The sequence below is a fragment of the Lacerta agilis genome, chromosome 12, assembly GCF_009819535.1.
Source record: "Lacerta agilis isolate rLacAgi1 chromosome 12, rLacAgi1.pri, whole genome shotgun sequence".
Taxonomy (NCBI): Eukaryota; Metazoa; Chordata; class Lepidosauria; order Squamata; family Lacertidae; genus Lacerta; species Lacerta agilis.
The window spans coordinates 37,271,480-37,299,287 of NC_046323.1; the positions used below are offsets into that span (position 1 = coordinate 37,271,480).

Here is a 27,808-nt window from a genome sequence, read left to right on the forward strand (position 1 = left end):
GGAAATACCTCTCACGAAACTACTTGATCCTCAGTCCACTGTGTCAACTTTAATCTTATACTTGAAAGAAAATTCTGACACAACCGATTCTCATGGAGCTGAAAATACTGATGTTGGAAGCTGGTTGTAGAAATGCATTTCCAGGCATTATACTAAATTAATTATCAGTAATGGCTTAATGTTCAGGGTTTGTTTGTTTTTTGCCGTTCAGTTCTGACCTCAAAACCCCTTGATTGGCACGGTCTAACTAGTCCCCAATATGGAAACCTCTCTCTATACAGGACCCATTCTGGCCATGCCTATCACCACAGTCTGACGGATAAGATGTGAGCACAGTAGGTGGCTTGTTGCAGTAGATATAAATGCACCCTGAATATGACAAGTGGAGCAAGTCCAATGTCTTTTCAGTTAGGTGCACAATACAGAATTTCTATTTAGCTACAAATTTCTGATTGCGCAAAATGATTTCGTGAAAATAAGAAATATGCAGTTGAATGCTATTCCTCAATTGCAATATCTCAATTGCAATACCCCAACTTCTCTCACCACCAAAGGAACACAAGCGAATAGCAAACAGAACCTGCACAAACAACGCTGACACAAAACCCCACAGATATATTAAGTAAAATAGAAACATCATCACCCGACCCCACTCACCATTCCCCCCTCCATCTCTCCCCCCTTTTCTTCCTAATGTAACACTAATGTCTCAACAAATGAAACTCACCTGTAGAAAATGTAACTTGAAAAAAGAGACATTGCACATACTTTTGTAAACCAAGAAATCTTTTAAAATAAATACATTAAAAATAAATTTTAAAAGAAAAGAAAATATGACACAAGTGAAACTTGCTATATTGTATATTTTGGGTGCTAATATCACAGCATCTTTGGTTTAACAGAGAACATAAGATATACTACCTTAGTAGGCCCCTACAGATCTGGGATAAGGTGGGGTTCCCACTTCAAAAGGCACCGATCATGTATTCCTTACTTTAAAGTAACCTCCCCTAACTTAGTATCCTCCAGTTGTTTTGCACTACAATTCCCATCAGCCTCTGCTGGCATGGCCAATGGTCTGGGATGATGGGAGTTGTAGACCAACAAAGCTCTAAAGGCACCTTGGGTAACAAAAATGTTGCAGTAGCAAAATTCTCAACATTTCTTCCAGTACATCATCAGTCTTCTAGCCCAACCCAAATGGAGGCCCATAGTTTACAGCAGGGGTGGAGAACTTCTAGTCCGTAAGCTGGTGTGCATTTTTGCGGTGTGTATGTGTGTGTGTGTGTGTGTGTGTGTGTGTGTTTGTTTACAATCAATCAGTATAGAATTTTTGTGAAATGAATAATTAGGTCTGTGAGGCCTCATTTGGCCCACAGGACTATTTCAACTAAGCCATGCCTGCCTGCCCTACATCAAGTGTTGACCAGGTAAAGGCGTGGCTCAACTGAAAGGGGTTTTGAGGCACTTTTGTCAATCAGTGGAATGGTGGTGCCTGAAATATCCTAAGCAAACTGCTGTGTGCAGGGCTTTGCAACACCTGACAATCAGCTTATCATTGGGTCTTGTGAAGCCCTATGAAAAGTGCTCTGCAAGACCAATGTGGGGAAAAGGGCCACCTGATGTAATCATGATGTCAGTGGTCCTGCTCACTTTCCAAAGTTGGCCTGCAGGTGGTGGGAGAGATAACACTGAGGAATAACAACAACAACAACAATAATACATTTTATTTATTATCTGAGCCAAAACCAGGCTCAGAGAGGCTAACATCAAATAAATAACATATTACCATAAAATCAAGCAATCAATTAAAACACATCCTACATCCTAAAATCAAGTCAGAATCAAAGTAAAATCCAATCAGATGGCAGCCTGCAAAGTAGGGATGGGGACCTTAAATGCTCACCAGGAAGAGGCCACTCCCGTCCACTAGGTAATAAGTTCCATTATCGAACTGCTGTCATTGTAATATTGTCATGTCTACAATAGGCAGTTTCATAATATTTGTATCTTAGGAAGGAACTCCTCCAGCACTGGAGCTCTGGGCACTGAGTGAAAACTGTCTATTTGGCATTTTACTACAAAAGCCAAAGAAAGTTAAGAACACAGGAATAAAAATGAGACCGTGAACAGCCCCAAACAAGATCACCAGAAACATTATCTTAAAAAAGGTTCTGAAGATGTAAGAGGATGCCATGGAGAGTACAATAACTCCCAAGATAGTGGAAACAGCTCCCTGCGTAACAGGGTACCCAAGGTGGTACAGAGCATCCACAGCCTTGTCATTCACTTTGTCTTTCTCACTGGCAACAAAAGCATAAGAAATATGAGCAGAGAAGTCTACGGAAAACCCAATGCAAATTACAAGGTTGATCATGGATATGGAATCGAGATTCACATTCCAGAAGGCCATGAAACCAGCTACACCGACAATAACGGAGGCAATAGCAAAGGTTACCCACAAAGAACAAAGAGGATTGGGAATGAGTAGTAAGGAAATGAGTAGCATGGCTCCAACAGCAAACACAACATTTTGAATCGTGTTCTGAACGATCACAGTATATTGATCAAAGTATATAAAAGCTGGATGATAAACCATTAATGGTACCTTGCAGCCCTCAGCAAGGTCTCTCAGCTCATTTAAAAGACTCTTCTCATCCACTGCAGTAGTAACATTGACTGTTTGTATGAAAAAACGTGACGCTAATATTTCTGTAGCAGTAACATTAATATCCCACTTGAAGTCTGGAATAATTCCAAAGAGGTTGGCTAAATTGTCAATGAAAAGCCTACGGTCAGCTATACTGAAAGACATTTTTTTAGCGACATCTTCGTAAGTTCTTAACCAGGACACTGATAAATCCTTGCTGATGTAGGATGATCTTTCTAGTGCATTCATACACTTTTCAATATCTGCACGGACAGATGAATCCCAATAAGCTTTGCTTTCAGTAACCACCACCATAACCCTTGGGCCATATTCTGAAAAATATTCCTTTTCCCATTCATAATACTGGATGACGTAAGAACTATCACTAGCTAGATTTCGAAGATCTATACCTTCTTGGACTTGCGTACAGCCAAAAATACTACTAGCCAAGTACATGAGATAAAGGACTACCACAAGCACCTTGCTACAGGTGTGCATAAGGAAGGGGCCATAATGCTTTCTAAAGAATCCATTCATGGGGTGTTCAGTCTCTGCTCCAGTGGACTCATCAAAAGACCCTCCTACACAGCACATGTTATATGCGGAGCCCTGAGAATCCTGAGGTTCATTGTTCACTTTCATGAATGTGAGAAAGTGTCTGTTGCTTTCTTCTCGTCTCCCATTTAAAGCAAGAATGGCCCCCAAGAATGTCAGGTTATATATGTAGCAGAACACAAAGGCTGTTCCTGTATACATGCAAAATGCCTGAATGGACGGGAATGGAGTTGCAATTCCAATGTAGAAGGCTAAAACGTCTGTGAGGGTTGTGATGGTAATGGACACGGCTGCTTCTCCGTAGGTGTCAGCCATTCGATCTCTGACACTGTCCTTCACTTGAGTCTGCTGCCAGCAACACACCAGGATGAACATATCATCAACACCAACCCCTGAAGAATGGCAAATATATAACATTTTAGTTCCTATACGTCATGCGAGAAGAGAAATACAGTGGTACCTTGGTCTTCGAATGGCTTGCCTCCCGGAAAAATCGGCTCCCAAACACCACAAACCCATAGATATGTAGGAGAATTTTCACCCATCATCATTCTTAAATGTATTAATGTGTACATTTGCTCACTTACCAAGGATAAGAAATGGCGAATTTGCAACTGTGACAACAAACGGCACCCCACATAAGAGCAGCAATCCAAAGCTGCTGACGACAGATAAGCCCGCTGACAGCACCCCAAAAGCTGCAACCCACACTTTTGTCCGTACACAGTCCAGCCTGGAAAACAGATTAAGAAGATTCTAATTCAGTTCAGAGTATCATGGTACACGTGCTAAGCCCGAGTTGCACAAAATAGCTCAAAAAAGGATGAAAGCTTCCAAGCTCCCCAGAATGCTTCATCAGCTAGACAGTAAACAAGTGAGAACAAAGTTGGCTGTTGGTAAGGCCGTTGAGTCTGCATTCTTAAGGTGGAATGTGGGAAAGAGAGCAGATATTCAGATGAAGCTTCGTAGATCTGCTATCTCCTCTTCAGCTTGCATACACATGATACCTAATAATAATAATAATAATAATAATAATAATAATATTTCTACCCCGCCCATCTGGCTGGGTTTACCCAGCCATTTTGGGCGGCTTCCAACAGAAGGTTAAAAAGACATTAAAACATCAACCATTAAAAACTTCCCTAAACAGGGCTGCCTTCAGATGTCTTTTAAATGTCATATAGTTGTTATAGTTGTTTATTTCTTTGACATCTGATGGTAGGGCGTTCCACAGGGCGGGCACCACTACTGAGAAGGCCCTCTGCCCGGTTCCCTGTAACTTCGCTTTCCGGATGCCAGGTGCGAGCGGCACCCTGTTCGTGGGGCAACTTATAAGGCTGCAGCACATGAGCAGAGAGTTGCTGCGCGAGCAGCCTCTGCACAGAAATGGTGCCAGGCGGTGGCTTGGGAGTCGTTGGAGGTGGTGGCATCGAGTGTCACCCTCCCTCAAAGTTGGAACCGGGGGCGTGCTGCTCTCAACGCCCCACCCTTCCTATGCTAGTGTGACCTGCCCCTCCATGGAGAGCTGTGAGTCCAAAATGACTCTGGCCCTGCGCCTACAGTAGAGTCTACCTCTTTCCGAATCAGAGTGACTTTATCTGCAAAAAAACTTTTCAAAATCGTTGCAGGAGATCTTAGGGTCTTTACCAGGCCCCAGTGACAGAGGTGCCTCCATTAAATTGCGAACCACCTGAAAGAGTCTCCTGCTGCTGTTTTCTGCAGATGCAATAGAGGCGGTCAAGAAAGTCCTCTTTGCCGTTGCCATCGCCACTTGGTAGGATCGACATTGAGCTCTAACCCGTGTCCAGTCCGATTCAGAATGAGTTTTCTGTCACCGGCACTCTAGCCGGCTCAGCGATCGTTTCATTGTCCTCAGCTCTGGGGAAAACCATGGGGCTGTCCGGGCTCCATGTAATTGGAGAGGGCACTTCAGAACCAGACAGTTGATAGCCCCGGTTAGCTCCGCATTCCAGCAGGCCACCAGGGAATTGGCTGAAAAGCCAACAACATGGGATAAAGCATGCCCTACCACTCTTTGGAAAACATTTGGAAAACATTAAGTTGTGGGGTGGACCATCTGAATTGGTCCAACCTCCCTGCAGAGGGGAAGGGTCGCAGAGGCTAGTTGCACCAAAGCATATTTGAAGCACATTATTTCCTTCAAAGGATACTGGGCATGGTAGTTTACCTCTCAGTTACAATTCCTAACAACCCTTAACAAACTACAGTGCCCAGAATTCCTTGAGAGGAGGAAATGTGCTTCAAAGGTAACACAGTCTCACATTCAATCTTTCTTACAAAGTTGCAGACTTAATGGCTTTGCCACCAGCCAACTTTTTTGTTTACTCCTTCCCTTTGCTTCACAATCTAGCTGATGAAGAGGACTGGAGAATGAGAAAGTTAGAACACGATTTTGTAACATTGTGGAATATCTATTATGGTTCAACATGGCTACCTATACTTTTTATGTTAAGGGTTGAAAGACAGTAGCGTACCCAGACGCAGCATCCCCTCGCCCAGGAGCCAGGCCTCACAGTGAAAGGAGAAGACACGACAACATATATTTGGGATCAAAATGGCCACAACTTTATTGAATTCAGATGCAGTGAAGCCTTGGCATAGGCATTGGGCATGTATCCCTCTCAGCCCCTTGCTGGGGGTCTGAGGCATGACAGGGTCAGTTAGGAGAAAGATGGCACCAAATCAAAACATGAGTTTATGCAGCTGCTCCCTCCCAAATCGGTGAGGGTAGCTCTATGGCCCCTCCGCCATGCGCTTGTGAAAAGAGACTACCCTCATGACCCCTCTAACGGGGTACCCTGTTATCACCGCCACATGAAGCGGGGGAGTCACCGCTTCACCCCTTCTTCAGGTGTTTGACTAATGGATTCCACCCAAGGCCTAAACCGCCAAAGTTGTGACAATTGCTATGGGGAAGGCGAAACCTGCAGAGCTGGGAAAATACCTTCTCAGCCCTGTAAAAACAGAAACCATCATACGACCATAGCGACGCCCACATAACTGGGAAGAAAAAAGGTTAGTCTGCAAGAAATTAATATTAGAGAGAGGGCTGGGTGGGTGACGATCTGGTGCCGACTGAGCTGCCAAGAGCAGCGCCGGCCCCTTATGCTGTCCGCTCCGACTGCCCTGCCCCCAAAGCTGCTGCGGATTGGCCAGAAATTTCAAACTGGGTTTGATGGGAACCCAGCAGCCACTACGGCAGCCAGGAGGGAGGAGCCAACAGTCGGGGCCAATAGGGCGTGGCTTCAGCAGGAGGGGGAAGCGCCCTGCCGGGTCGCAACTACCACCCACCTCTGTACCAGGTAAGCGGCCATGATTTTTTAGAAACAGAAGCTGTCAGAAACTGATCCTGCCACTCTAGGCGGTGAAAACATTGCACCTTGAGCTACATATGGGGGAGGCCAATATGGTGTAACAGTTGGACTGGGACCAGAGAAACTGGGGTTCAACTCCCCACTCAGCCATGAAGGTCACTGGGTTGTGATGAAAAAATGAGGAGTGGGAGCACTGAGCTCTTTAGAGGAAAGGTGGATTACAAATAACAAGGAAATTGTTATACAAATTAATAACAATAAATATTAAACGTAATAACATTATTCCTGATGCAGCTAAATGCCTTATGCATAAATGATTTTTATAAACAAAAAGTCAGATGTGGGCTTCTTCTTGCAAATGTAAGTAATGGCGGGAGGGGGGGATACACTCTCACAAAGTGAAAAGATAAAAATTATTTCCTTTTTCCCAGCAATTACCTTGAGCATGACATAATTGAGAAGGTTATTGTTAAGGTATACGTGATGGAAAACAAAGGGACCACTTCCTTAGTATTTTTTTCAAACTCTTTCTGTCTGGACAATGAAGTAAAATAAGCCACCTGCCATGGGGAGGGGGGGGGAGGGAGGGAGGGAGGGAGGGAGAAGAGAAGATCACATGTTAAATATTTTCTCTCTCTCTCTTAATATATATATCTAAATGTTCAAAGAGTATAAAGACAGGGTGCAATTAGTAGAATATGAGTGGGACTTGAAATAAATTTTGCAGCATGGAGTGCTCCTGTACAGGGGCCCAGGATATCAAACAATAACACCATCTTTAAAACAATTCCGATACAGATGTAGACTGGGAAAGATCTCTACTTTAAAAGGCTTGCTAAGAGGAAGGTTCTTCAGTAGGCACTTAAAAGACAGCCAATACAGTGTCTGTGTAATATTAAAGCAGGGGGAGTAATTCCAAAGGACAGGTGTTACAGCACTAAGGGCCCAAGTCCTATATTGTGAGGAACAGACCTCCTGATCCGGTGGTATCTGCTGGAGACCCTCAGTGACTTGACTTGTCATATAAGGGGTGAGGTGGTCTTTTGGATTGTCCATCCTAAACAGTGCAGGACTTCATCCACCAAGGGTTCAAGTTAGCCAGCCATGCCCTCTTTCACGATAATTCATTTCACCCCACGTCCCATTGGACACTCAACATTCTGAGGCCGCTCAGCAATTCTCAATCTTCATTAAGCTGCTTGGTTGGGTTGGATGAACAATGTCTCTAATGCCTCAAGTCACTAATGTGTGCACAGCCTATGACTGGCAGAAGCTTCAGCTTAGCACCTCTGTCTGGCTTCTGACTTTTAGAGACAGCCGCTAGTTTACATAACTTTTAAAATGGGATTAGACAAATCCATAGAGGATAATAATACCGATGGCATTCAGTCATGGTGCTATTCCATGTCTCCAGCTTCAGAAGCAGCATACCTCTAAGTACCAGAGTACTAATTGCTGAGAAACAAGAGCAAAAGAGGGATACAGTCCTAACGTCTTGCTTGTGGGTTTCCCATAACCATCTGCTTGACCATTATGGGTAAAAAGGGTGGTCTAATTTTAAATTATTGTGCTCACCCTAGCTGAGAAAACAGATACACTACAAATTTTGCTTGTCAGTTTTAGTAGCCAGTGAGGTTCTGCTTTCTGTTCTCCAAAGGCTAAGTGAGCAAGTCCATTTTTGTTTTCACTTTCGCAAAGAAGGGGGAGTGGTTCCTATTGGTGAGGAGCTGTGGGTCAGAAGATATGCATTTCGAACAAATCAGCCCATCACACTGACATAATCTGGCGGCGGTGTTGCTAGAGGTTAATTCACAGCCCCAAGCCCAAAGCTTTTTGCAGTGGGCCCCAAATCTCATTCCTCTTGCTTCCCTTATTTAAACATACAGTATTGTGAAAGCTTTATTTGTAGTGCAGTTGGAAGTCCTGCAACAAACATTATTCTGAAGACCCCAGTCAACCACCATATTGGTTTTCTAGAGGCATCCATGCACATTAATTACATATGCAAATTGTATGAAAATTGTATGCTAGGCCAAGGCCCTGGATCATATAAGTATTCATTAATTTATCTACAGAAATTATTAATCATTTTATTTCAAGGGCACGGAACCTTTTTGACCTGGGAGGTCAGATCCTGATTCTGCCCATCCTATGGTCCAACTTTGACACGTGGGCAGAGGAAATTGACAGATGGGTGGTCCTGTCAAAGTGGACCAATGAGAGTAGGGGAAGATGGTGCCCAAGTACTGTAGAACTGAAGTCCCAATAGATCAGCTGATGGGTGGTCCTTTCTGCTGGGATTTGTTGTATGTGCAGCTGATCTAGCCCTATCTCTACCGGCCCTGTGCCTGACATCACATGTGACATCAGATGTAGGGCAGGTTGTTATGGTTTGGGTAAAATGGCCTTATGGGCCAAATGGTGAAGCTTGGCAGGCCAAATTAGGCCCATGGGCTCAAGGTTTTCTGCCCCTGATTTACATCCAAGCATGTCCAAGCAGTGCAAAAGAAGTAATTCAGGAAACAACATAAAAGCATAAAATGCATTTTTAAAACCTAGAGATTGATTGACACAAGGCATAGTAATAATGTGCATCATTTTGAAAGAGGCACTCCTTGGCATTCTTGCCTTGTCAGAGATGCTGCAATAGCTTGTTTTCTAATTACTTGCTAAAATTAAATGTTTGGCTGCCACTGAATGCCTCCACTTGCTGATGCAGGTGGGTTAGGCATGGGGAACCTTTGACCCTAGTGGTTTGACTTCAGATCCTGTTAGCTCCAGTAAGCATGGCAGCATGCATCAGGCAGACACAGAGATTCATATCGGTCACATTCCGTAACGTGTGAAGCGGCTCCATCGTGCCAGGAGACGCTTACCTGGATGGTTTCCAGGTTCAAGGATTTCACCACACCCGGGATGCGCTCCAGAAACATCCGGAGCCAGAGCGCGCTGTCGTTTCTCCGAGTAGCCTCATCCTCCTGCAAGTAGTACAAGAGGCGCAGCGCTTTGGCTGCCCGCACGGGGCGCGCCGTCCCACCCCCGGGGGCCAGGTCGAGGCCTCCCAGAAAGACGCCCAAGAAAACGGGATGGGGAAAGGACGGAGGGGCGTAGAGCGGGAAGGTGAGGTCGGGCAGCAGCGCCTCTATCCGGGCCGGGTCGCCTCCCACGGCGCTCAGCAGCGGGTTGGCGCTGCTGCAGTTGGAGCCGGGGATGCCTCGGGCGCAGAGCTGGGCGAAGGGGAGCGCGGGGTCGCGGAGCTCCCACACCGCCTTGTCCAGCGCCAGCAGCTCGGCGAAGGCCTGCCGGGTGAGGAGCGAGCCTCCGTCGCGGGCCACGGCGATGAAGGCGGCGAAGGAGCCCTCGGTGGTCAGCCTCTCGCCGGAGAAGCGCCGCGCGTCGTCGGTGGTGAAGTGCTCCTGCACGAAGCGCCGCTCGTCCTTGGCGGGGCCCCCGAGCGGCGTGAACTGGCGCTCGATGTCGTTGTCCTCCAGGCTCTTCAGGAACCCGAAGCCGGTGCCCAAAGCGGCCGAGAGCGCCAAGGGCAGGAGCAGGAAGGGCCACGGGTGCGCGCCCACTAGGGCCCCTAAGTGCCGCAGCAAGCGCGACAAGGGCCTCTCCACGCAGTCCGTGTTGCAGTCGAGGGGCGCCATCGCCTTCTTTCCTTTTGAGCTTTTTCTATTTCTCCTCCTCCCGGACTCAGGACGGAGTTAAGACCGTTACCCGAGAAAGTTAGGCATAGGGCAGCCCTGCCTCAATTAGCACGAGTGTGCTGGGCAAAGTTTCTGAAACATCTCGAAAAGGGGGAACTGATAAAAATGGCCGCTGGGCGGAGGTTCACCGTTCTGGAAACGCCCACCCGTTAACCGCCTCAGAAGTCGGGGGGGGGGGCGAGGCGATGCTGGGGAAATCCCCGCTCAGCGAAGGCATCGGTTTCTTGACTGCAATCTGGCTGCTATGTTTGAGGGAAACTCCCGAGAATATCCAGAACGAGAAGGCGCAGTGCCTTTTTAAGCCAAGCTGCAATGAAAGTGAAAGTGATCTTTTTGCAACCCTTTTAACTGGGAATTTCCTTCTAGACAGTCCTTCTTCCACCTGTGGCTCTCCAGATGTGCTTGATGACTGACTGTTCTGGAGAGGGAGTCCTAACATCTGGAGGGTACTGGTTCCCCACTGTTAATCGAAGTTGTGTTTAGAAACACAGATGCATATAATACTGTTACAAACCGGAACCATTTGTTATCCTCAGCAAACTTGGCCGCCTTCCTGTTCACCCCCAACCCAGACCAGTGTGCACAGGTTAATTTATTTTTTCCTCACTTCGCATAAGCTTCCCTGCTTAGAAGGAACAAGTACTGATTCAGGACATTGAAACCTGCTACCTATACACATCCTTCGGAGTCTTGTGGCATTAGAAGCATCACCAGAGATCATCCACACATTTTCAAGCCTGTCTTTGAAACCCTAAGGACTGGAAACATTTCCAAGGAAAACAGAAGCTGAATATGTAATGGCTCCAAATTCTGAGCCAAGAAATGCATTTGCGTGTTTTGTGTTTGCACGGCACAATCACAGTACTAGCCAGATTCCCTTGATTTGCTAGCTCATCATCATTTGGATGAGCTCCAACCTAATGAAATGCTGGATCAGGGAGAAAGTTGGGTTACTCAGTCCTTCCAAGAATTTTACTATGCAAGCTGGTGTATCTTTCTAAGACTGTTTTCACGCTTCTGTTTACTGTACACTCGCCGCATTTCCAGTGCAGACTTTTTAATTCATGTTCCCATGACATGTTCCCATGACATGTTATGTATTTTGTACTCCATTATAAAATACTGCTGACTGGAGTCCTTAAGCCATTCCTAATTTGTCTCTCCTGCCATCGTCAAAACAGAATAAAATAAATAAATAAATAAATTTAAATTTAAAAATCCTTCCAGTAGCACCTTAGAGATAAACTAAGTTTGTTTTTCTAAGGTGCTAAGTTTGGTCTCTAAGATGCTACTGGAATGATTTTTTTTATTTTTTTATTTTTTATTTCATTCTTTTTTGACTATGGCAGACCAACACAGCTATCTACCTGTAACTGTCTCCTGCCATCAAAACTCTCAAACAGAAACAAATCTGACACTAATGAAGCTATCCTGATGAAAACAGTCTAAGGAAGAAAGGCATGAAACACACTTGGGGGGGGGGGACAGACAACTTAATTGCACTCTGAGGCAGGAATGTGAACACCCCCCCAAAAGGTTGTATTTTACTTTCAGTTTTACTGTACTTCTTACGCATATGACCTGATTGTTAAGGCACTTGCTTGCTGCTGCATCCGCTGTTTTGATAGTATTTAGCTCCTTCTGATAAAAAGTTAATGATGGGTGTGCCACGTATAAAAAAATATATTTTAAAAGCTTGCTGAAGACCAGCTAGGATCCCAAAGAGCAAAAAGGCACAGTTCTTTAAATCTAGTACTAAGAAGATTTCACAGAAGTAAAATGAAGCAGTTTCGGAATAAACTGTGGTGAGAAATTGCAGATTCACAAAAGTTCATTTATCTAGAAATGACTATAAATATGTGATTGCCGAACAAGTTCTGTTCAATGCCACAGTGAAGGGTTTTAGAATTTTTTATTGTACAGAATGATGCTTGTGCCGGATTTCAGATACCACAAGAATATAAATAGATTTCCTGCTCATATGACATACTAGTAGATATACTTAGGATGTGACATAGGCTCTGAACATACCAAATTTTTAATGTGCATGTGGCTTGCACAGCCTTGACTTTTAATTGCACTCTTTCTCCATGTTTTCCATCCACACTTCTGGATGCGCTGTTGTTCTCCTCACTCCCCCCCCCACAAAAAACACATGAATTCTAGAAACCTGAGGTCCATTGTGGGCATTCCTGCAGGTCTTTGCTTACCTGCGCTTGCGGTCACTTTATATATATCATCATCATCATTTTTAATTTGTATACCATCTTTCTATCTTACAATACTCAAGGCGGTTTACAAGCAGTGACAGCAGCTAGGGTACTGGTAGCCAAGTACTGGAAAAGTGAACAGATCCCTACTAGAGAAGAAAGGGAATGAAAGTTAAGCAAGTACTTTGAACTCACAAAAATGAACTAATCATTAAGGAATAAACCAATCAATGTACTTCAAAAGGAGTGGAAATGCTTTAACATTTATCTAATGAGACAAGGTTCAACAAGCAAAAATTGGTTGTGCCTAGAATAAATCCATAAATAGAAACAAAGTTTCCTAATACCAAGATGAGGAGAGATGTAGATGAAGGAAATTGACCCCTTCCTCCATGTCCGATTCCTCAAAAAACAAATTCCACAATACTTCAAAGTTTTAAAATAAGATCTGGAACCAGGGTTAGAGAAATACATATCCGTGAGGAAAATCAGTCCCGTGTTTCTGCTGAGGTTGGCTCAAATTATTAAATAGCAACTATAATTCTGTGTGCTTGTTTTTAATAACCATGTTCATGACTTTCTAAGGTGTTGTACTTCTATCACACATGGAAAAACCTGCCCCTTCAGGTAAGCTGCAAAAGTAAAAGGGAAAACACCAAAAACTAGAGGAAGCAAAAGAAGATGATTCAAAATGGTTCAGAAAACTAAATCCTCATGAAATCATTATTGATCTTTCTAAAATAATAACATGCCAACATGCTTTGGTTGGTAGTGCACGTCAAAGACACAAGATGAGGAACCATTTTAAACATTTGTTGCTAATAACCATTTTGCAACAAATGTTTAAAATGGAGAAGTAGGATAAAAATATAATACATAGGAAGTGATAAAATCCCACACTGCTGCTATATTAATGAAACAAGCAAGGATCTTTTCTTAGGAAACGAAACAAAATTAGATGTGGCATATTACAATACTTGGATGATTTTGCATGTCAAATATTCCCTTTTCTATGCCCCTATGAAGTAAGTTTACCTAATTAGGAAATGAAACATTACTTTAGACCAGCCTTTCCAAACCTGAACGGCACAGTTCAATTTGGAAAGGCTGTATAAATGAAAGAAGATGTAAGGAAATCTCAGCAGTTCTAGCACTAATAGAAACTTGGTATATGAGGACTTGTCCCCACCATGGTTATAGCTACTTAGCAAACTTCAGTGTATACACAGAACAGAAGATTTCACCAGCAAACTTAAAAAGCTGGGTACATTAAAACAACTGGAGGTGAGTCTGAATAACCCACTGTTGTATGTATTGATGACTTTGATTGTTGTACACGTTTACTTTACATAAGAATATTGTCTGTTCCTTCAATTTTTTTGCATTTTTATTTTAATGTTTGCAGTTCACAAGTATCTGGGACCCAAATAGTTTACAGTTCACAAGTATCTGGGACCCAAATAGTTTATTTGCTATGGGCATGCTGGGTAGAATTTTGCAATCCTTTATATTCTAATAGCAGCACACCTTCCTCAGTTCTATCCTTTGCATACCTCATATCTTGCAGAAGGCCTGGTTGTGCTGCTATACTGCTACAAAAACAGTAATAATTCCACTTAACATTATATACACTGGTGGCCAAAATTGTGGAAAGTGTATTTCCGAGGTTTGATGGCTCATAATGTAATGAATGATATGATTTGAATGGACTGAAAATGGTTGAATACCACCACCACAAAATAGATGCTGTTGATTAACTAGTAATGAATTGTGTTGATCAAAGAGCTAATGGTATGTGCATGTTCTGACCGAGTGAACGGTACATGTAAAGAAGCATAAAGACTGGCTATACTACACTAGTTACAAACAATGAGTGTTGCAACATGCCAAAAGCTACTCAACACAAGTTCCGAACAATGAGTGTTGTGATATGCCAAGAACATGCCAAGGATGAAAGACTGCCAAGAACATGCCAAAGAAAGTGAGAAATACCAAGATTCAGATGAACACCAAGAAGACTACTGGTATATAACATGAGACTTTTCAGATGGGTCTGTGTCTCAGACGCAGATGGGATCCCGCTTTCTGGTCACCCATACTGAACCTGATCAATTCAGTGAAGGGCCGGTGAGTATGGATGTATGAATGTTTGAATGAGTGCATATTCCCTGTTATGTTTGTTAACCAATAAAGCAGTATTATATAGCAATTCCAATATATATTGATTGGCTGAGGTTACTTGCGCTTTCCAAGGGTACACTGGGTCTCATCTATGTTAAACACCTAAACAGATAAAAGAAATCAGCTCCACCTCTTAGTAGGGATGTGTTGTGGGCGAGCTACCAAGCCTCCCCCCTCAGCATGGTGGCGGGACTGCGACCCACCTTACGCTGGGGAGGTCCGCCCACACCAGTTAGCCAGGCTGCTTGGGGGGCCGGGCCAGGGCCAGTTTATTTATTTATTTTATAAAGAATTTATTGGTTTTTCATAACAAAGAACCATCCAACATCTTCACCAACACTAACCCAACACCTCCCACCACAACTATAACTATTTTTGTGAAATAAATAATTAGGTCTGTGAGGCCTCACTTGGCCCACAGGACTATTTCAACTAAGCCATGCCTGCCTGCCCTACATCAAGTGTTGACCAGGTAAAAACGTGGCTCAACTGAAAGGGGTTTTGAGGCACTGTCAATCAGTGGAATGGTGGTGCCTGAAATATCCTAAGCAAACTGCTGTGTGCAGGGCTTTGCAACACCTGACAATCAGCTTATCATTGGGTCTTGTGAAGCCCTATGAAAAGTGCTCTGCAAGACCAATGTGGGGAAAAGGGCCACCTGATGTAATCATGATGTCAGTGGTTCTACTCACTTTCCAAAGTTGGCCCGCAAGTGGTGGGAGAGATAACACTGAGGAATAATAATAACAATAATAATAATAATAATAATAATAAATTTTATTTATTATCTGAGCCAAAACCAGACTCGGAGAGGCTAACATCAAATAAATAACATATTACCATAAAATCAAGCAATCAATTAAAATACATCCTACATCCTAAAATTACCGGTAAGTCAGAATCAAAGTAAAATCCAATCAGATGGCAGCCTCCGAAGTAGGGATGGGGACCTTAAATGCTCACCTGGAAGAGGCCACTCCCGTCCACTAGGTAATAAGTTCCATTATCGAACTGCTGTCATTGTAATATTGTCATGTCTACATTAGGCAGTTTCATAATATTTGTATCTTAGGAAGGAACTCCTTGGGCACTGACTGGATACTGTCTGTTTGGCATTTTACTACAAAAGCCAAAGAAAGTTAAGAACACAGGAATAAAAATGAGACCGTGAACAGCCCCAAACAAGATCACCAGAAACATTATCTTAAAAAAGGTTCTGAAGATGTAGGAGGATGACATGGAGAGTACAATAACTCCCAAGATAGTGGAAACAGCTCCCTGCGTAACGGGGTAGCCAAGGCGGTACAGAGCATCCACAGCCTTGTCATTCACTTCGTCTTTCTCACTGGCAACAAAATTGTAAGAAATATGAGCAGAGAAGTCTACTGAAAACCCAATGCAAATTACAAGGTTGATCATGGATATGGAATCGAGATTCACATTCCAGAAGGCCATGAAACCAGCTACACCGACAATAACAGAGGCAATAGCAAAGGTTACCCACAAAGAACAAAGAGGATTGGGAATGAGTAGTAAGGAAATGAGTAGCATGACTCCAGCAGCAATCACAACAGTTTGAACCGTGTCCTGAACGATCACAGTATATTGATCAAAGTATATAAAAGCTGGATGATAAACTATTAATGGTATCTTGCAGCCCTCAGCAAGGTCTCTCAGCTCAATTAAAAGACTCTTCTCATCCACTGCAGTAGTAACATTGACTGTCTGTATGAAAAAACGTGATGCTAATATTTCTGAAGCAATAACATTAACATCCCACTTGAAGTCTGGATTAATTCCAAAGAGGGTGGGTAAATTGTCAATGAAAAGCCTACGGTTATCTATACTGAAAGACATACGATTAGCGACATCTTCGTAAGTTCTTAACCAGGACACTGATAAATCCTTGCTGATGTAGGATGAGCTTTCTAGTGCATTCATACACTTTTCAATATCTGCACGGACAGATGAATCCCAATAAGCTTTGCTTTCAGTAACAACCACCATAACCCTTGGGCCATATTCTGAAAAATATTCCTTTTCCCATTCATAATACTGGATGACGTAAGAACTATCACTAGCTAGATTTCGAAGATCTATTCCTTCTTGGACTTGCGTACAGCCAAAAATACTACTAGCCAAGTACATGAGATAAAGGACTACCACAAGCACCTTGGTCCAGGTGAGCATAAGGAAGGGGCCATAATGGTTTCTAAAGAATCCATTCATGGGGTGTTCAGTCTCTGCTCCAGTGGACTCATCAAAAGACCCTCCTACACAGCACATGTTATATGCGGAGCCCTGAGAATCCTGAGGTTCGTTGCTCACTTTCATGAATGTGAGAAAGTGTCTGTTGCTTTCTTCTCGTCTCCCATTTAAAGCAAGAATGGCCCCCAAGAATGTCAGGTTATATATGTAGCAGAACACAAAGGCTGTTCCTGTATACTTGCAAAATGCCTGAATGGATGGGAATGGAGTTGCAATTCCAATGTAGAAGGCTAAAACGTCTGTGAGGGTTGTGATGGTAATGGACACGGCTGCTTTTCCGTAGGTGTCAGCCATTCGATCTCTGACACTGTCCTTCACTTTAGTCTGCTGCCAGCAACACACCAGGATGAACATATCATCAACACCAACCCCTGAAGAATGGCAAATATATAAAATATTAGTTCCTATACGTCATGCGAGAAGAGAAATACAGTGGTACTTTGGTCTTCGAATGGCTTGCCTCCCGGAAAAATCGGCTCCCAAACACCACAAACCCATAGATATGTAAAATAATTTTCACCCATCACCATTCTTAAATATTTTAATGTGTATATTTGTTCACTTACCAAGGATAAGAAATGGCGAATTTGCAACTGTGACAACAAACGGCACCCCACAAAAGAGAAGCAATCCAAAGCTGCTGACGACAGATAAGCCTGCTGTCAGCACCCCAAAAGCTGCAACCCACACTTTTGTCCGTACACAGTCCAGCCTGGAAAACAGATTAAGAAGATTCTAATTCAGTTCAGAGTATCATGGTACACGTGCTAAGCCCGAGTTGCACAAAATAGCTCAAAAAAGGATGCAAGCTTCCAAGCGCCCCAGAATGCTTCATCAGCTAGACAGTAAACAAACTGAGGGGGTGAGGACAAAGTTGGCTGTTGGTAAGGCCACTGAGTCTGCATTCTTAAGGTGGAATGTGGGAAAGATAGCAGACATTCAGATGAAGCTTCGTAGATCTGCTATCTGCTCTTCAGCCTGCATACACATGATACCTAATAATAATAATAATAATAATAATAATAATAATAATAATAATTTATTTCTACCCTGCACATCTGCCTGGGTTTACCCAGACACACTGGGCGGCTTCCAATAGAAGGTTAAAAAGACATTAAAACATCAACCATTAAAAACTTCCCTAAACAGGGCTGCCTTCAGATGTCTTCTAAATGTCATATAGTTGTTTATTTCTTTGACATCTGATGGGCGGGCGTTTCACAGGGTGGGCGCCACTACCGAGAAGGCCCTCTGCCCGGTTCCCTGTAACTTCACTTCTCGCAGTGAGGGAACCACCAGAAGCCCCTCGGCGCTGCACCTCAGCATCCAGACTGAATGATGGGGGTGGAGACGCGCCTTCAGGTATACAGGACCGAGGCCGTTTAGCGCTTTAAAGCACCAATACTCTGAATTGTGCTCAGAAATGTACTGGGAGCCAATGTAGGTATTTCAAGACCAGTGTTATGTGGTCTTGGTGGCCGCTCCCAGACACCAGTCTAGCTGCTGCATTCTGGATTACTTGGAAGAAGAAGAAGAAATGTTTGGATCTGATATCCTCCTTTATCACTACCCGAAGGTGTCTCAAAGCGGCTAACATTCTCCTTTCCCTTCCTCCCGCACAACAAACACTCTGTAAGGTGAGTGGGGCTGAGAGACTTCAGAAAAGTGTGACTAGCCCAAGGTCACCCAGCAGCTGCATGTGGAGGAGCGGAGACGTGAACCCAATTCACCAGATTACGAGTCTATCGCTCTTAACCACTGCACCACACTGGCTCTTGGAGTTTCTGTGTCACCTTCAAAGTTAGCCCCACATAGAGTGCATTGCAGTAGTCCAAGCAGGAGATCACCAGAGAATGCACTACTCTGGTGAGACAGTCTGCGGGCAGGTAAGATCTCAGCCTGTGTGCCAGATGGAGCTGGTAGACCTGGATACAGAATGTCCTGGATACAGAATTGACCTGTTCCTCCATGGACAGCTGTGAGTCCAAAATGACTCTCAGGCTGTGCGCCTGCTCCTTCAGGGGCCCAATTCAGGACCAGGGAGTCCCCCACACATGCCCGCTCCCTGCCCCCCCAAAACAGTACCTTTTTTTCTTTTTTAATTATGAAAAAGTGGTCAAGAGAGATTTGGATATTTGGACAAGAATGAAATTATCATTTATGGGAAGAATCTGCGATAAAAATGAATGTGCTACCAAGAATGTTATTTTTATTTCAAACAATCCCGATTATCAGCGGAACAGGACAATTCAACAAATGGCAAAAGAGACTCAAAACTTGTATGGCAAGGGGGGGGGGAAACCAAGGATTTTTGACAGATGTGAAACAAAGAGGTGGATTTTCCCTGCCAGACCTTAAAATTTACTACGAGGCATCCTGTTTTTGCTGGTTAAAGGATTGGATACTTTTGGAAAATACGGATGTATTGGACCTAGAAGGATACGATAACAGATTCGGTAGACACACTTATTTGTGATATGATAAAGTCAAAGTTCCTAGAGGCTTCTTAAACCAGCACGACGAACTGTTTGAAAACGACTGGAGTAAATTCATAAAATATATGAAAGAACATTGTAAACATATGAAAGGGTTGTAGGGTTGAGTTAAAATATTTTGTAATGTTAATATTTAACTAATATGTAACTGATTTACAACTAAAAGGGTAAATTTTAATAAGATAGAAAGAAGGTAAAGTGCTATTGTGGAAATGCTAAGGTGTAAGTAAATACTTAGGGAAGCCAGAGAGTGGGAAGGGGGGACGTCAAGGCTCAGTTTGAGCAATGTTTTTGGTGATAAGATTAATTAACACAATGTGTTTATGGGGGGAAATGTAAACTCAATAAAAATTTTACACACACACACACACACACACACACACACAAACACACACACACACAGTACTTCTGTCTTGTCAGGATTCAACCTCAAGCCGTTAGCTGCCAACCATCCTCCAAACGCCTCCAGGCACTCACACCGGACCTTCACCGCCTTCACTGGTTCCGATTTGAAAGAGAAGTAGAGCCGGTATCATCTGCATAATGATGAACACCCAGCCCAAACCCCCTGATTATCTCTCCCAGCGGCTTCACGTAGATGTTAAAAAGCATGGGGAAGAGGACGGAACCCTGAGGCATCCCACAAGTGAGAGCCCAGGGGTCTGAACACTCATCCCCCCCCACCACTTTCTGGACACGTCCCAGGAGGAAGGAGCAGAACCACTGTATAACAGTGTCCCCAGCTCCCAGCTCCTCTAGACGGTCCAGAAGGATGTTATGGTCAATGGTGTCAAAGGCTGCTGAGAGATCCAGCAGGACTAGGAAACAGCTTTCACCTTTGTCCCTAGCCCTCCGGAGATCATCGACCAGAGCGACCAAGGCAGTTTCAGTCCCATGATAAGGCCAGAATCTTGATTGGAAGGGATTCAAATGGTCTGCATCCTCCAGCCGTGCTTGGAGTTATTCAGCAACCACCCACTCAGTCACCCTGCCCAAGAATGGAAGATTTGAGACTGGGGGCAATATTGGCCATACTGGCTGGGTCTAATTTTTTTTTTTTTTTAGAAGCAGTTTAATGACCACCTCTTTCAGCGGATCAGGGAAGTCTCCCTCACAGAGGGAAGAATTCACCACCCTGCAGAGCCCATCCTCCAGCCCTTTCCAACATGCTTATATTAGCCAGGATGGGCAAGGATCAAGGAGACAGGTAGTCTGTTTCACTCGTCCAAGCAGCCTGTCCACATCCTCGGAGGTAACAGATTGGAATTGATTCCATGCAACTCGACTAGACAGGACTCTAGCACTTTCCCACCCTGGCCCTGCTCCTACGGTAGAGTCTACCTCTTTCCGAATCTGAGCAACTTTATCGGCAAAAACACTTTGCAAAATCGTTGTAGGAGATATTGCTGTCTTTACCATAAGATAAAGGAAAAGGGATCCCTGACAGAGCCGTCTCGTCATAGGGCCCCCCAGGGGCACCCCCGTGAGCCCACCTGCATACCGGGCGCCCCCTACCCAACCCGCCCCCGCACCCACGGGCGGGCAGGCGGGCGCTCTCACGCCGGCTGGCCTCTGCAGCCCCAGCTGGAGCGCTGGAAAGGGCGCGCAAAGCCCCGCGCCGCTCCAGCGCCACGCCCCTCATCCCCCGCTCGCCCACCTCCCTCCCGCGCTGGCCGCCCCTCGGGGGATGAGGGGCGTGGTGCTGGAGAGGCGCGGGGCTTTGTGCGCCCTTCCCAGTGCTCCAGCTGGGGCTCCGGAGGGCGGCCGGCTTGCAGCGCCACGCCCCTCATCCCCCGTTCGCCCACCCCCCTCCCGAGGGGCGGCCAGCGCGGGAGGGATGTGGGCGGAGAGGCGGCCCACCGGGGACGCCGAGGGATCGTCGCGCCAGGGCGGCCGATCCCCTTAAGATGGCGCTGATCCCTGACCATTAGGTCCTGTTGTGTCCGACTCTGGGGTTGTGGCGCTCATCTCGCGTTACTGGCCGAGGGAGCCGGCGTACAGCTTCCGGGTCATGTGGCCACCATGAGAAAGCTGCTTCTGGCGAATCAGAGCAGAGCACGGAAACGCTGTAAATAATGTAATTGGAGAGGGCGCTTCGGAGCCAGACAGTTGATAGCCCCGGTTAGCTCCGCATTCCAGCGGGCCACCAGGGAATTGGCTGAAAGGCCATCAACATGGGATAAAGCATCCTCTACCACTCTTTGGAGAACATTTGGATCCATTAAGTGGTGGGGTGGACCATCTGAATTGGTCCAACCTCCCTGCAGAGGGGAAGGTACGCAGAGAAGTCTAGTTGCAAAAATGCATATTTGAAGCACATTATTTCCTTCAAAGGATACTGGGCATGGTAGTTTACCTCTCAGAGTTACAATTCCTAACAACCCTTAACAAACTACAGTGCCCAGAATTCCTTGAGAGGAGGAAATGTGCTTCAAAGGTAACACAGTCTCACATTTAATCTTTCTTACAAAGATACAGACATAAAGGCTTTGCCACCAGCCAACTTTTTTGTTTACTCCTTCCCTTTGCTTTACAATCTAGCTGATGAAGAGGACTGGAGAATGAGAAAGTTAGAACACAATTTTGTAACATTGTGGAATATCTATTATGGTTCAACATGGCTATCTATACTTTTTATTTTAAGGGTTGAAAGACAGTAGCGTACCCAGACGCAGCATCCCCTCGCTCAGGAGCCAGGCCTCACAGTGAAAGGAGAAGACACAACAACATATATTTGGGATCAAAATGGCCACAACTTTATTGAATTCAGATGTAGGTAAACCCTTGCATAGGCATTGGGCATGTATCCTCCTTATCCCCTTGCTGGGGGTCTGAGGCATGACAGGGTCAGTTAGGAGAAAGATGGGACCAAATCAAAACATGAGTTTACGCAGCTGGTCCCTCCCCAAATCGGTGAGGGTAGCTCTATGGCCCCTCCGCCATGCACTTGTGAACAGAGACTACCCTCATGACCCCTCAAACGGGGTACCCTGTTTTCACCACCACATGAAGCGGGGGAGTCACCACTTCACCCCTTCTTCAGATGTCTGACTAAAGGATTTCGCACAAGGCCTAAACTGCCAAAGTTGTGACGATTGCTATTGGGAAGGCGAAACCTGCAGAGCTGGGGAAATACCTTCCTGGCCCCGTAAAATCAGTAACCATAATACGACCATAGCAATGCCCGCATACCTGGGAAGAAAAAAGGTTAGTATGCAAGAAATTAATATTAGAGAGAGGGCTGGGCGGGTCACGATCTGGGGCTGACTGAGCTGCCAGGAGGACGCCAGCCCCTTTTGCTGTCCGCTCCGACTGCCCTGCCCCAAAGCTGCCACGGAACTGGGTTGCCACGGAACTGGTTCGAACTGGGTTTGGCAGGAACCCAGCAGCCACTATGGCAGCCAGGAGGGCGGAGCCAACAGTTGGGGCCAATAGGGCGTGGCTTCACAAGGAGAAGGAAGCGCCCTGCCGGGTCGCAACTGCCACCCACCTCTGTACCAGGTAAGCGGCCATGATTTTTTAAAAACAGAAGCTGTCAGAAACTGATCCTGCCACTCTAGAAAGCGATACCTGCCACTCTAGAAAGTGATACACTCTAGAAACAGCAGCAGTCAGAAACTGATCTTGACACTCTAGGCGGTGAAAACATTGCACCTTGAGCTACATATGGGGGAGGCCAATATGGTGTAACAGTTGGACTGGGACCAGAGAAACTGGGATTCAACTCAGCCACAAAGGTCACTGGGTTGTGATGAAAAAATGAGGAGTGGGAGCACTGAGGTCTTTGAAGGAAAGGTGGATTACAAATAACAAGGAAATTATTAAACAAATTTATAACAATAAATATTAAACGTAACAACATTATTCCTGATGCAGCTAAATGCCTTATGCATAAATGATTTTTATAAACAAAATGTCAGATGTGGGCTTCTTGCAAATTTAAGTAATGGCGGGAGAGGGGATACACTCTCACAATATAAAAAGATAAAAATTATTTCCCTTTTCCCAACAATTACCTTGCGCATGACATAATTGAGAAGGTTATTGTTAAGGTATACGTGATGGAAAACAAAGGGACCACTTCCTTAGTATTTTTTTCAAACTCTTTCTGTCTGGACAATGAAGTAAAATAAGCCACCTGCCATGGGGAGGGGGGGGAGGGAGGGAGAAGAGAAGAGAAGATCACATGTTAAATATTTTCTCTCTCTCTCTTAATATATAAAACTAAATGTTCACAAGAGTATAAAGACAGGGTGCAATTAGTAGAATATGAGTGGGACCTGAAATAAATTTTGCAGCATGGAGTGCTCCTGTACAGGGGCCCAAGATATCAAACAATAACACCATCTTTAAAACAATTCCGATACAGATGTAGACTGGGAAAGATCTCTACTTTAAAAAGGCTTGCTAAGAGGAAGGTTCTTCAGTAGGCACTTAAAAGACAGCTGACACAGCGTCTGTGTAATATTCAAGCAGGGGGAGTAATTCCAAAGGACAGGTGTCACAGCACTAAGGGCCCAAGCCCTACCTTGTGAGGAACAGACCTCCTGATCCGGTGGTATCTGCTGGAGACCCTCAGTTGCTTGACTTGTCATATAAGGAGTGAGGTGCAGGACTTCATCCACCAAGGGTTCAAGTTAGTCTCGAGTTGTACAGAAACTAGGAATCCTAACAACTGAATTAACTTTCAACTCCCCAACTCTCTGTTAAAAGTTTATTGGAGCAGGAGGAAAACAGAATTTTGAGGGAAGCAGTGTGGAGCTGAACAATTGTCTCTTTATTTCCCCCTTTATCTGGGGGTGGGCAGGGCAGGGAACAGAAGCCGTTAGTCTTCCTGGTAGGCCTGCCAGTAAAACTAACTAAATGTTGAGGACTGGGAGGGAGAAAATCCCATTTCTGCTTAAAGATACAATACATCTTCCATATATTGTTTAAATGTGCGTATTATACCCCACCTGATATTTATAATAAAATAACTGTCCAAAGGAGGCAGGATAATTAACTTTAAAGCAAAGATAGCCTTTCAATAAAATGTCAGGCTCAAAACAATGAGTTCTATTTAATAGGGTGAGAGGAAAGATACACGCTAATGAATGAAAAGCTGCAACAGACTAACCCAAATGGAGTAAAACTTACTTCTGAAGCAGTTCCTTTACTTTTATTCTGGATGCAAAGAGGCCGTACACTGAACACTGTTACTGGCTCCAGTACTCAAATCACATAATTTAAAAAAGCTTATTTTAAGGGAGATAAAGGTAAAAGAGGAGAGAGAGAGAGAGAAAGTGTGGAACTATTCAGGCCTGGGTAGCACGGAGAAGCAGAACTACTGGTAGTTGCACTAATAACAACCCTAGCTGAGAAAACAGATACAGTACAAATTTTGCTTGGGCTTGTTAACCAACCCTCAGTTTTAGTAGCCAGTGAGGTTCTGCTTTCTGTTCTCCAAAGGCTAAGTGAGCAAGTCCTTTTTTGTTTTCACTTTCGCAAAGAATGGGGGGGGGGGTTCCTATGGGTGAGAAGCTGTGGGTCAGATGATATGCATTTCGAACAAAACAGCCAATCACACTGACATAATCTGGCGGAGGTGTTGCTAGAGGTTAATTCACGGCCCAAGCTTTTTGCAGTGGGCCCCAAATGTCAATCCCATGGTTCCCCCCCCTTTTAAAAATATTTTAAAAGCTATAATTATAGTGCAGTTGGAAGTCCTGCAAAGAATATTATTCTCACATCAATCACATATGCAAATTATGTGAAAAATTGTGTGCTGGGCCTAGGCTCTGCATCATTTAAGTATTCATTTATTTATCTACATAATTTATTAATCATTTTATATCAAGGGTGGGGAACCTTTTTGACTGGATCTCTCCCCATCCTACGGTCCAACTTTGACATGTGCGTAGAGGCAACTGACAGATAAGGTGGGCCTGTCAAAGTTGGCCCACGGGAATGGGGGAAGATGGTGCCCAAGTAGAACTGAAGTCCCAATAGATCAGCTGATGGGTGGTCCTTTCTGCTGGGATTTGTTGTATGTGCAGCTGATCTAGCCCTATCTCTACCGGCCCTGTGCCTGACATCACATGTGACATCAGATGTAGGGCAGGTTGTTATGGTTTTGGTAAAATGGCCTTATGGGCCAAATGGTGAAGCTTGGCAGGCCAAATTAGGCCCATGGGCTCAAGGTTTTCTGCCCCTGATTTACATCCAAGCATGTCCAAGCAGTGCAAAAGAAGTAATTCAGGAAACAACATAAAAGCATAAAATGCATTTTTAAAACCTAGAGATTGATTGACACAAGGCATAGTAATAATGTGCATCATTTTGAAAGAGGCACTCCTTGGCATTCTTGCCTTGTCAGAGATGCTGCAATAGCTTGTTTTCTAATTACTTGCTAAAATTAAATGTTTGGCTGCCACTGAATGCCTCCACTTGCTGATGCAGGTGGGTTAGGCATGGGGAACCTCTGACCCTAGTGGTTTGACTTCAGATCCTGTTAGCTCCAGTAAGCATGGCAGCATGCATCGGGCAGACACAGAGATTCTTATCGGTCACATTCCGTAACGTGTGAAGCGGCTCCATCGTGCCAGGAGACGCTTACCTGGATGGTTTCCAGGTTCAAGGATTTCACCACACCCGGGATGCGCTCCAGAAACGTCCGGAGCCAGAGCGCGCTGTCGTTTCTCCGAGTAGCCTCATCCTCCTGCAAGTAGTACAAGAGGCGCAGCGCTTTGGCTGCCCGGACGGGGCGCGCCGTCCCACCCCCGGGGGCCAGGTCGAGGCCTCCCAGAAAGACGCCCAAGAAAACGGGATGGGGAAAGGACGGAGGGGCGTAGAGCGGGAAGGTGAGGTCGGGCAGCAGCGCCTCTATCCGGGCCGGGTCGCCTCCCACGGCGCTCAGCAGCGGGTTGGCGCTGCTGCAGTTGGAGCCGGGGATGCCTCGGGCGCAGAGCTGGGCGAAGGGGAGCGCGGGGTCGCGGAGCTCCCACACCGCCTTGTCCAGCGCCAGCAGCTCGGCGAAGGCCTGCCGGGTGAGGAGCGAGCCTCCGCCGCGGGCCACGGCGATGAAAGCGGCGAAGGAGCCCTCGGTGGTCAGCCTCTCGGCGGAGAAGCGCTGCGCGTCGTCGGTGGTGAAGTGCTCCTGCACGAAGCGCCGCTCGCCCTTGGCGTGGCCCCCAAGCGGCGTGAACTGGCGCTCGATGTCGTTGTCCTCCAGGCTCTTCAGGAACCCGAAGCCGGTGCCCAAAGCGGCCGAGAGCGCCAAGGGCACGAGCAGGAAGGGCCACGGGTGCGTGCCCACTAGGGCTCCCAGGTCCTGCAGCAAGCGCGACACGGGCTTCTCCACGCAGTCCGTGTTGCAGTCGAGCGGCGCCATCGCCTTCTTTCCTTTTGAGCTTTTTCTGTTTCTCCTCCTCCCGGACTCAGGACGGAGTTAAGACCGTTATCCGAATAAGTTAGGCATAGGGCAGCCCTGTCCCACTTAGCACGAGTGTGCCGGGCAGAGTTTCTGAAACATTTCGAAAAGGGGGAACTGAGCGGGAAAAGATAATAAAAATGGCCGCTGGGCGGGGGTTCACCGTTCGGGAAATGCCCACCCGTTAACCGCCTCAGAAGTCTACGGGGCGAGGTGGGGGGGGGAGCGAGACGATGCTGGGGAAATCCCCCGCTCAGCGAAGGCATCGGTTTCTTGGCTGTAATCTGGCTGCTATGTCTGAGGGAAATTCCCGAGAATATCCAGGAGGAGAGGGAGCAGTGTCTTTTTAAGCCAAGATGCAGTGAAAGTGATATTTTAACTGGGAATTTCCTTCTTCTCGACAGTCTTTCTTCCACAAAGGTGGGAGACCTGCAGCTCTCCAGATGTGTTTGATGACTGGCTGTTCTGGAGAGGTAGTCCTAACATCTGGAGGGCCACTGGTTCCCCACTTTTTTTAAAAAAAAATTTATTAAAGGTTTTCAAAGGTAGTGCAATGTCTCTCTCGTATTTTTCCATATAACACAGATGCATATATAGGCTACTATACTGTTACAAACCGGAACCATTTGTTATCCTCAGCAAACTTGGCCTCCTTCCTGTTCACCCCCAACCCAGACCAGTGTGCACAGGTTAATTTATTTTTTCCTCACTTCGCATAAGCTTCCCTGCTTAGAAGGAGCAAGTACTGATTCAGGACATTGAAATCCTGCTACCTAGAAACATCCTTCGGAGTCCTGTGGCATTAGAAACATCACCAGAGATCATCCACACATTTTCAAGCCTGTCTTTGCAACCCTAAGGACTGGAAACATTTCCAAGGAAAATAGAAGCTGAAAATATAAAGGGTCCAAATTCTGCGCCAAGAAATGCATTTGTGTGTTTTGTGTTTGTATGGCACAATCACAGTACAGTGGACGCTTGGGTTGCGAACATGCT

At 45.4% G+C, this 27,808-nt stretch overlaps 2 protein-coding genes across 2 annotated transcripts; both read right to left on the reverse strand.

Moving 5' to 3' along the window:
- Window positions 1–1,757: 1,757 nt before the first annotated feature.
- LOC117055988 (patched domain-containing protein 3-like) lies at window positions 1,758–11,329 on the reverse strand. Its single transcript, XM_033165959.1, has 5 exons — window positions 11,276–11,329; window positions 9,417–10,235; window positions 6,979–7,100; window positions 3,793–3,938; window positions 1,758–3,597 (listed from the first exon to the last, which is right to left on the reverse strand). Exons 1-5 carry the CDS (start codon window positions 11,327–11,329, stop codon window positions 2,012–2,014), a joined length of 2,727 nt encoding a protein of 908 aa, XP_033021850.1. The 3' UTR covers window positions 1,758–2,011.
- A 4,248-nt stretch (window positions 11,330–15,577) lies between these two features.
- LOC117055991 (patched domain-containing protein 3-like) lies at window positions 15,578–26,773 on the reverse strand. The gene is made up of 4 exons (XM_033165962.1): window positions 26,000–26,773; window positions 23,421–23,542; window positions 17,476–17,621; window positions 15,578–17,280 (listed from the first exon to the last, which is right to left on the reverse strand). The coding sequence occupies exons 1-4, from the start codon at window positions 26,771–26,773 to the stop codon at window positions 15,710–15,712; spliced, it is 2,613 nt and encodes an 870-aa protein (XP_033021853.1). The 3' UTR covers window positions 15,578–15,709.
- Between the last annotated feature and the right edge of the window lie 1,035 nt (window positions 26,774–27,808).

Coding starts and splice junctions, on each gene's coding strand:
- LOC117055988 (XM_033165959.1), bottom strand. CDS start 11,329: ATGTCATGGGAACATGAATTAAAAAGTCTGCACTGGAAATGCGGCGAG. Junction 3,939..6,978: donor TCAATTATGTCATGCTCAAG/GTAATTGCTGGG, acceptor TCTGTTTTCCAG/GCTGGACTGTGTACGGACAA. Junction 3,598..3,792: donor TTCGCCATTTCTTATCCTTG/GTAAGTGAGCAA, acceptor GCCATTCTTCAG/GGGTTGGTGTTGATGATATG.
- LOC117055991 (XM_033165962.1), bottom strand. CDS start 26,773: ATGGCGCCGCTCGACTGCAACACGGACTGCGTGGAGAAGCCCGTGTCG. Junction 17,622..23,420: donor TCAATTATGTCATGCGCAAG/GTAATTGTTGGG, acceptor TCTGTTTTCCAG/GCTGGACTGTGTACGGACAA. Junction 17,281..17,475: donor TTCGCCATTTCTTATCCTTG/GTAAGTGAACAA, acceptor GCCATTCTTCAG/GGGTTGGTGTTGATGATATG.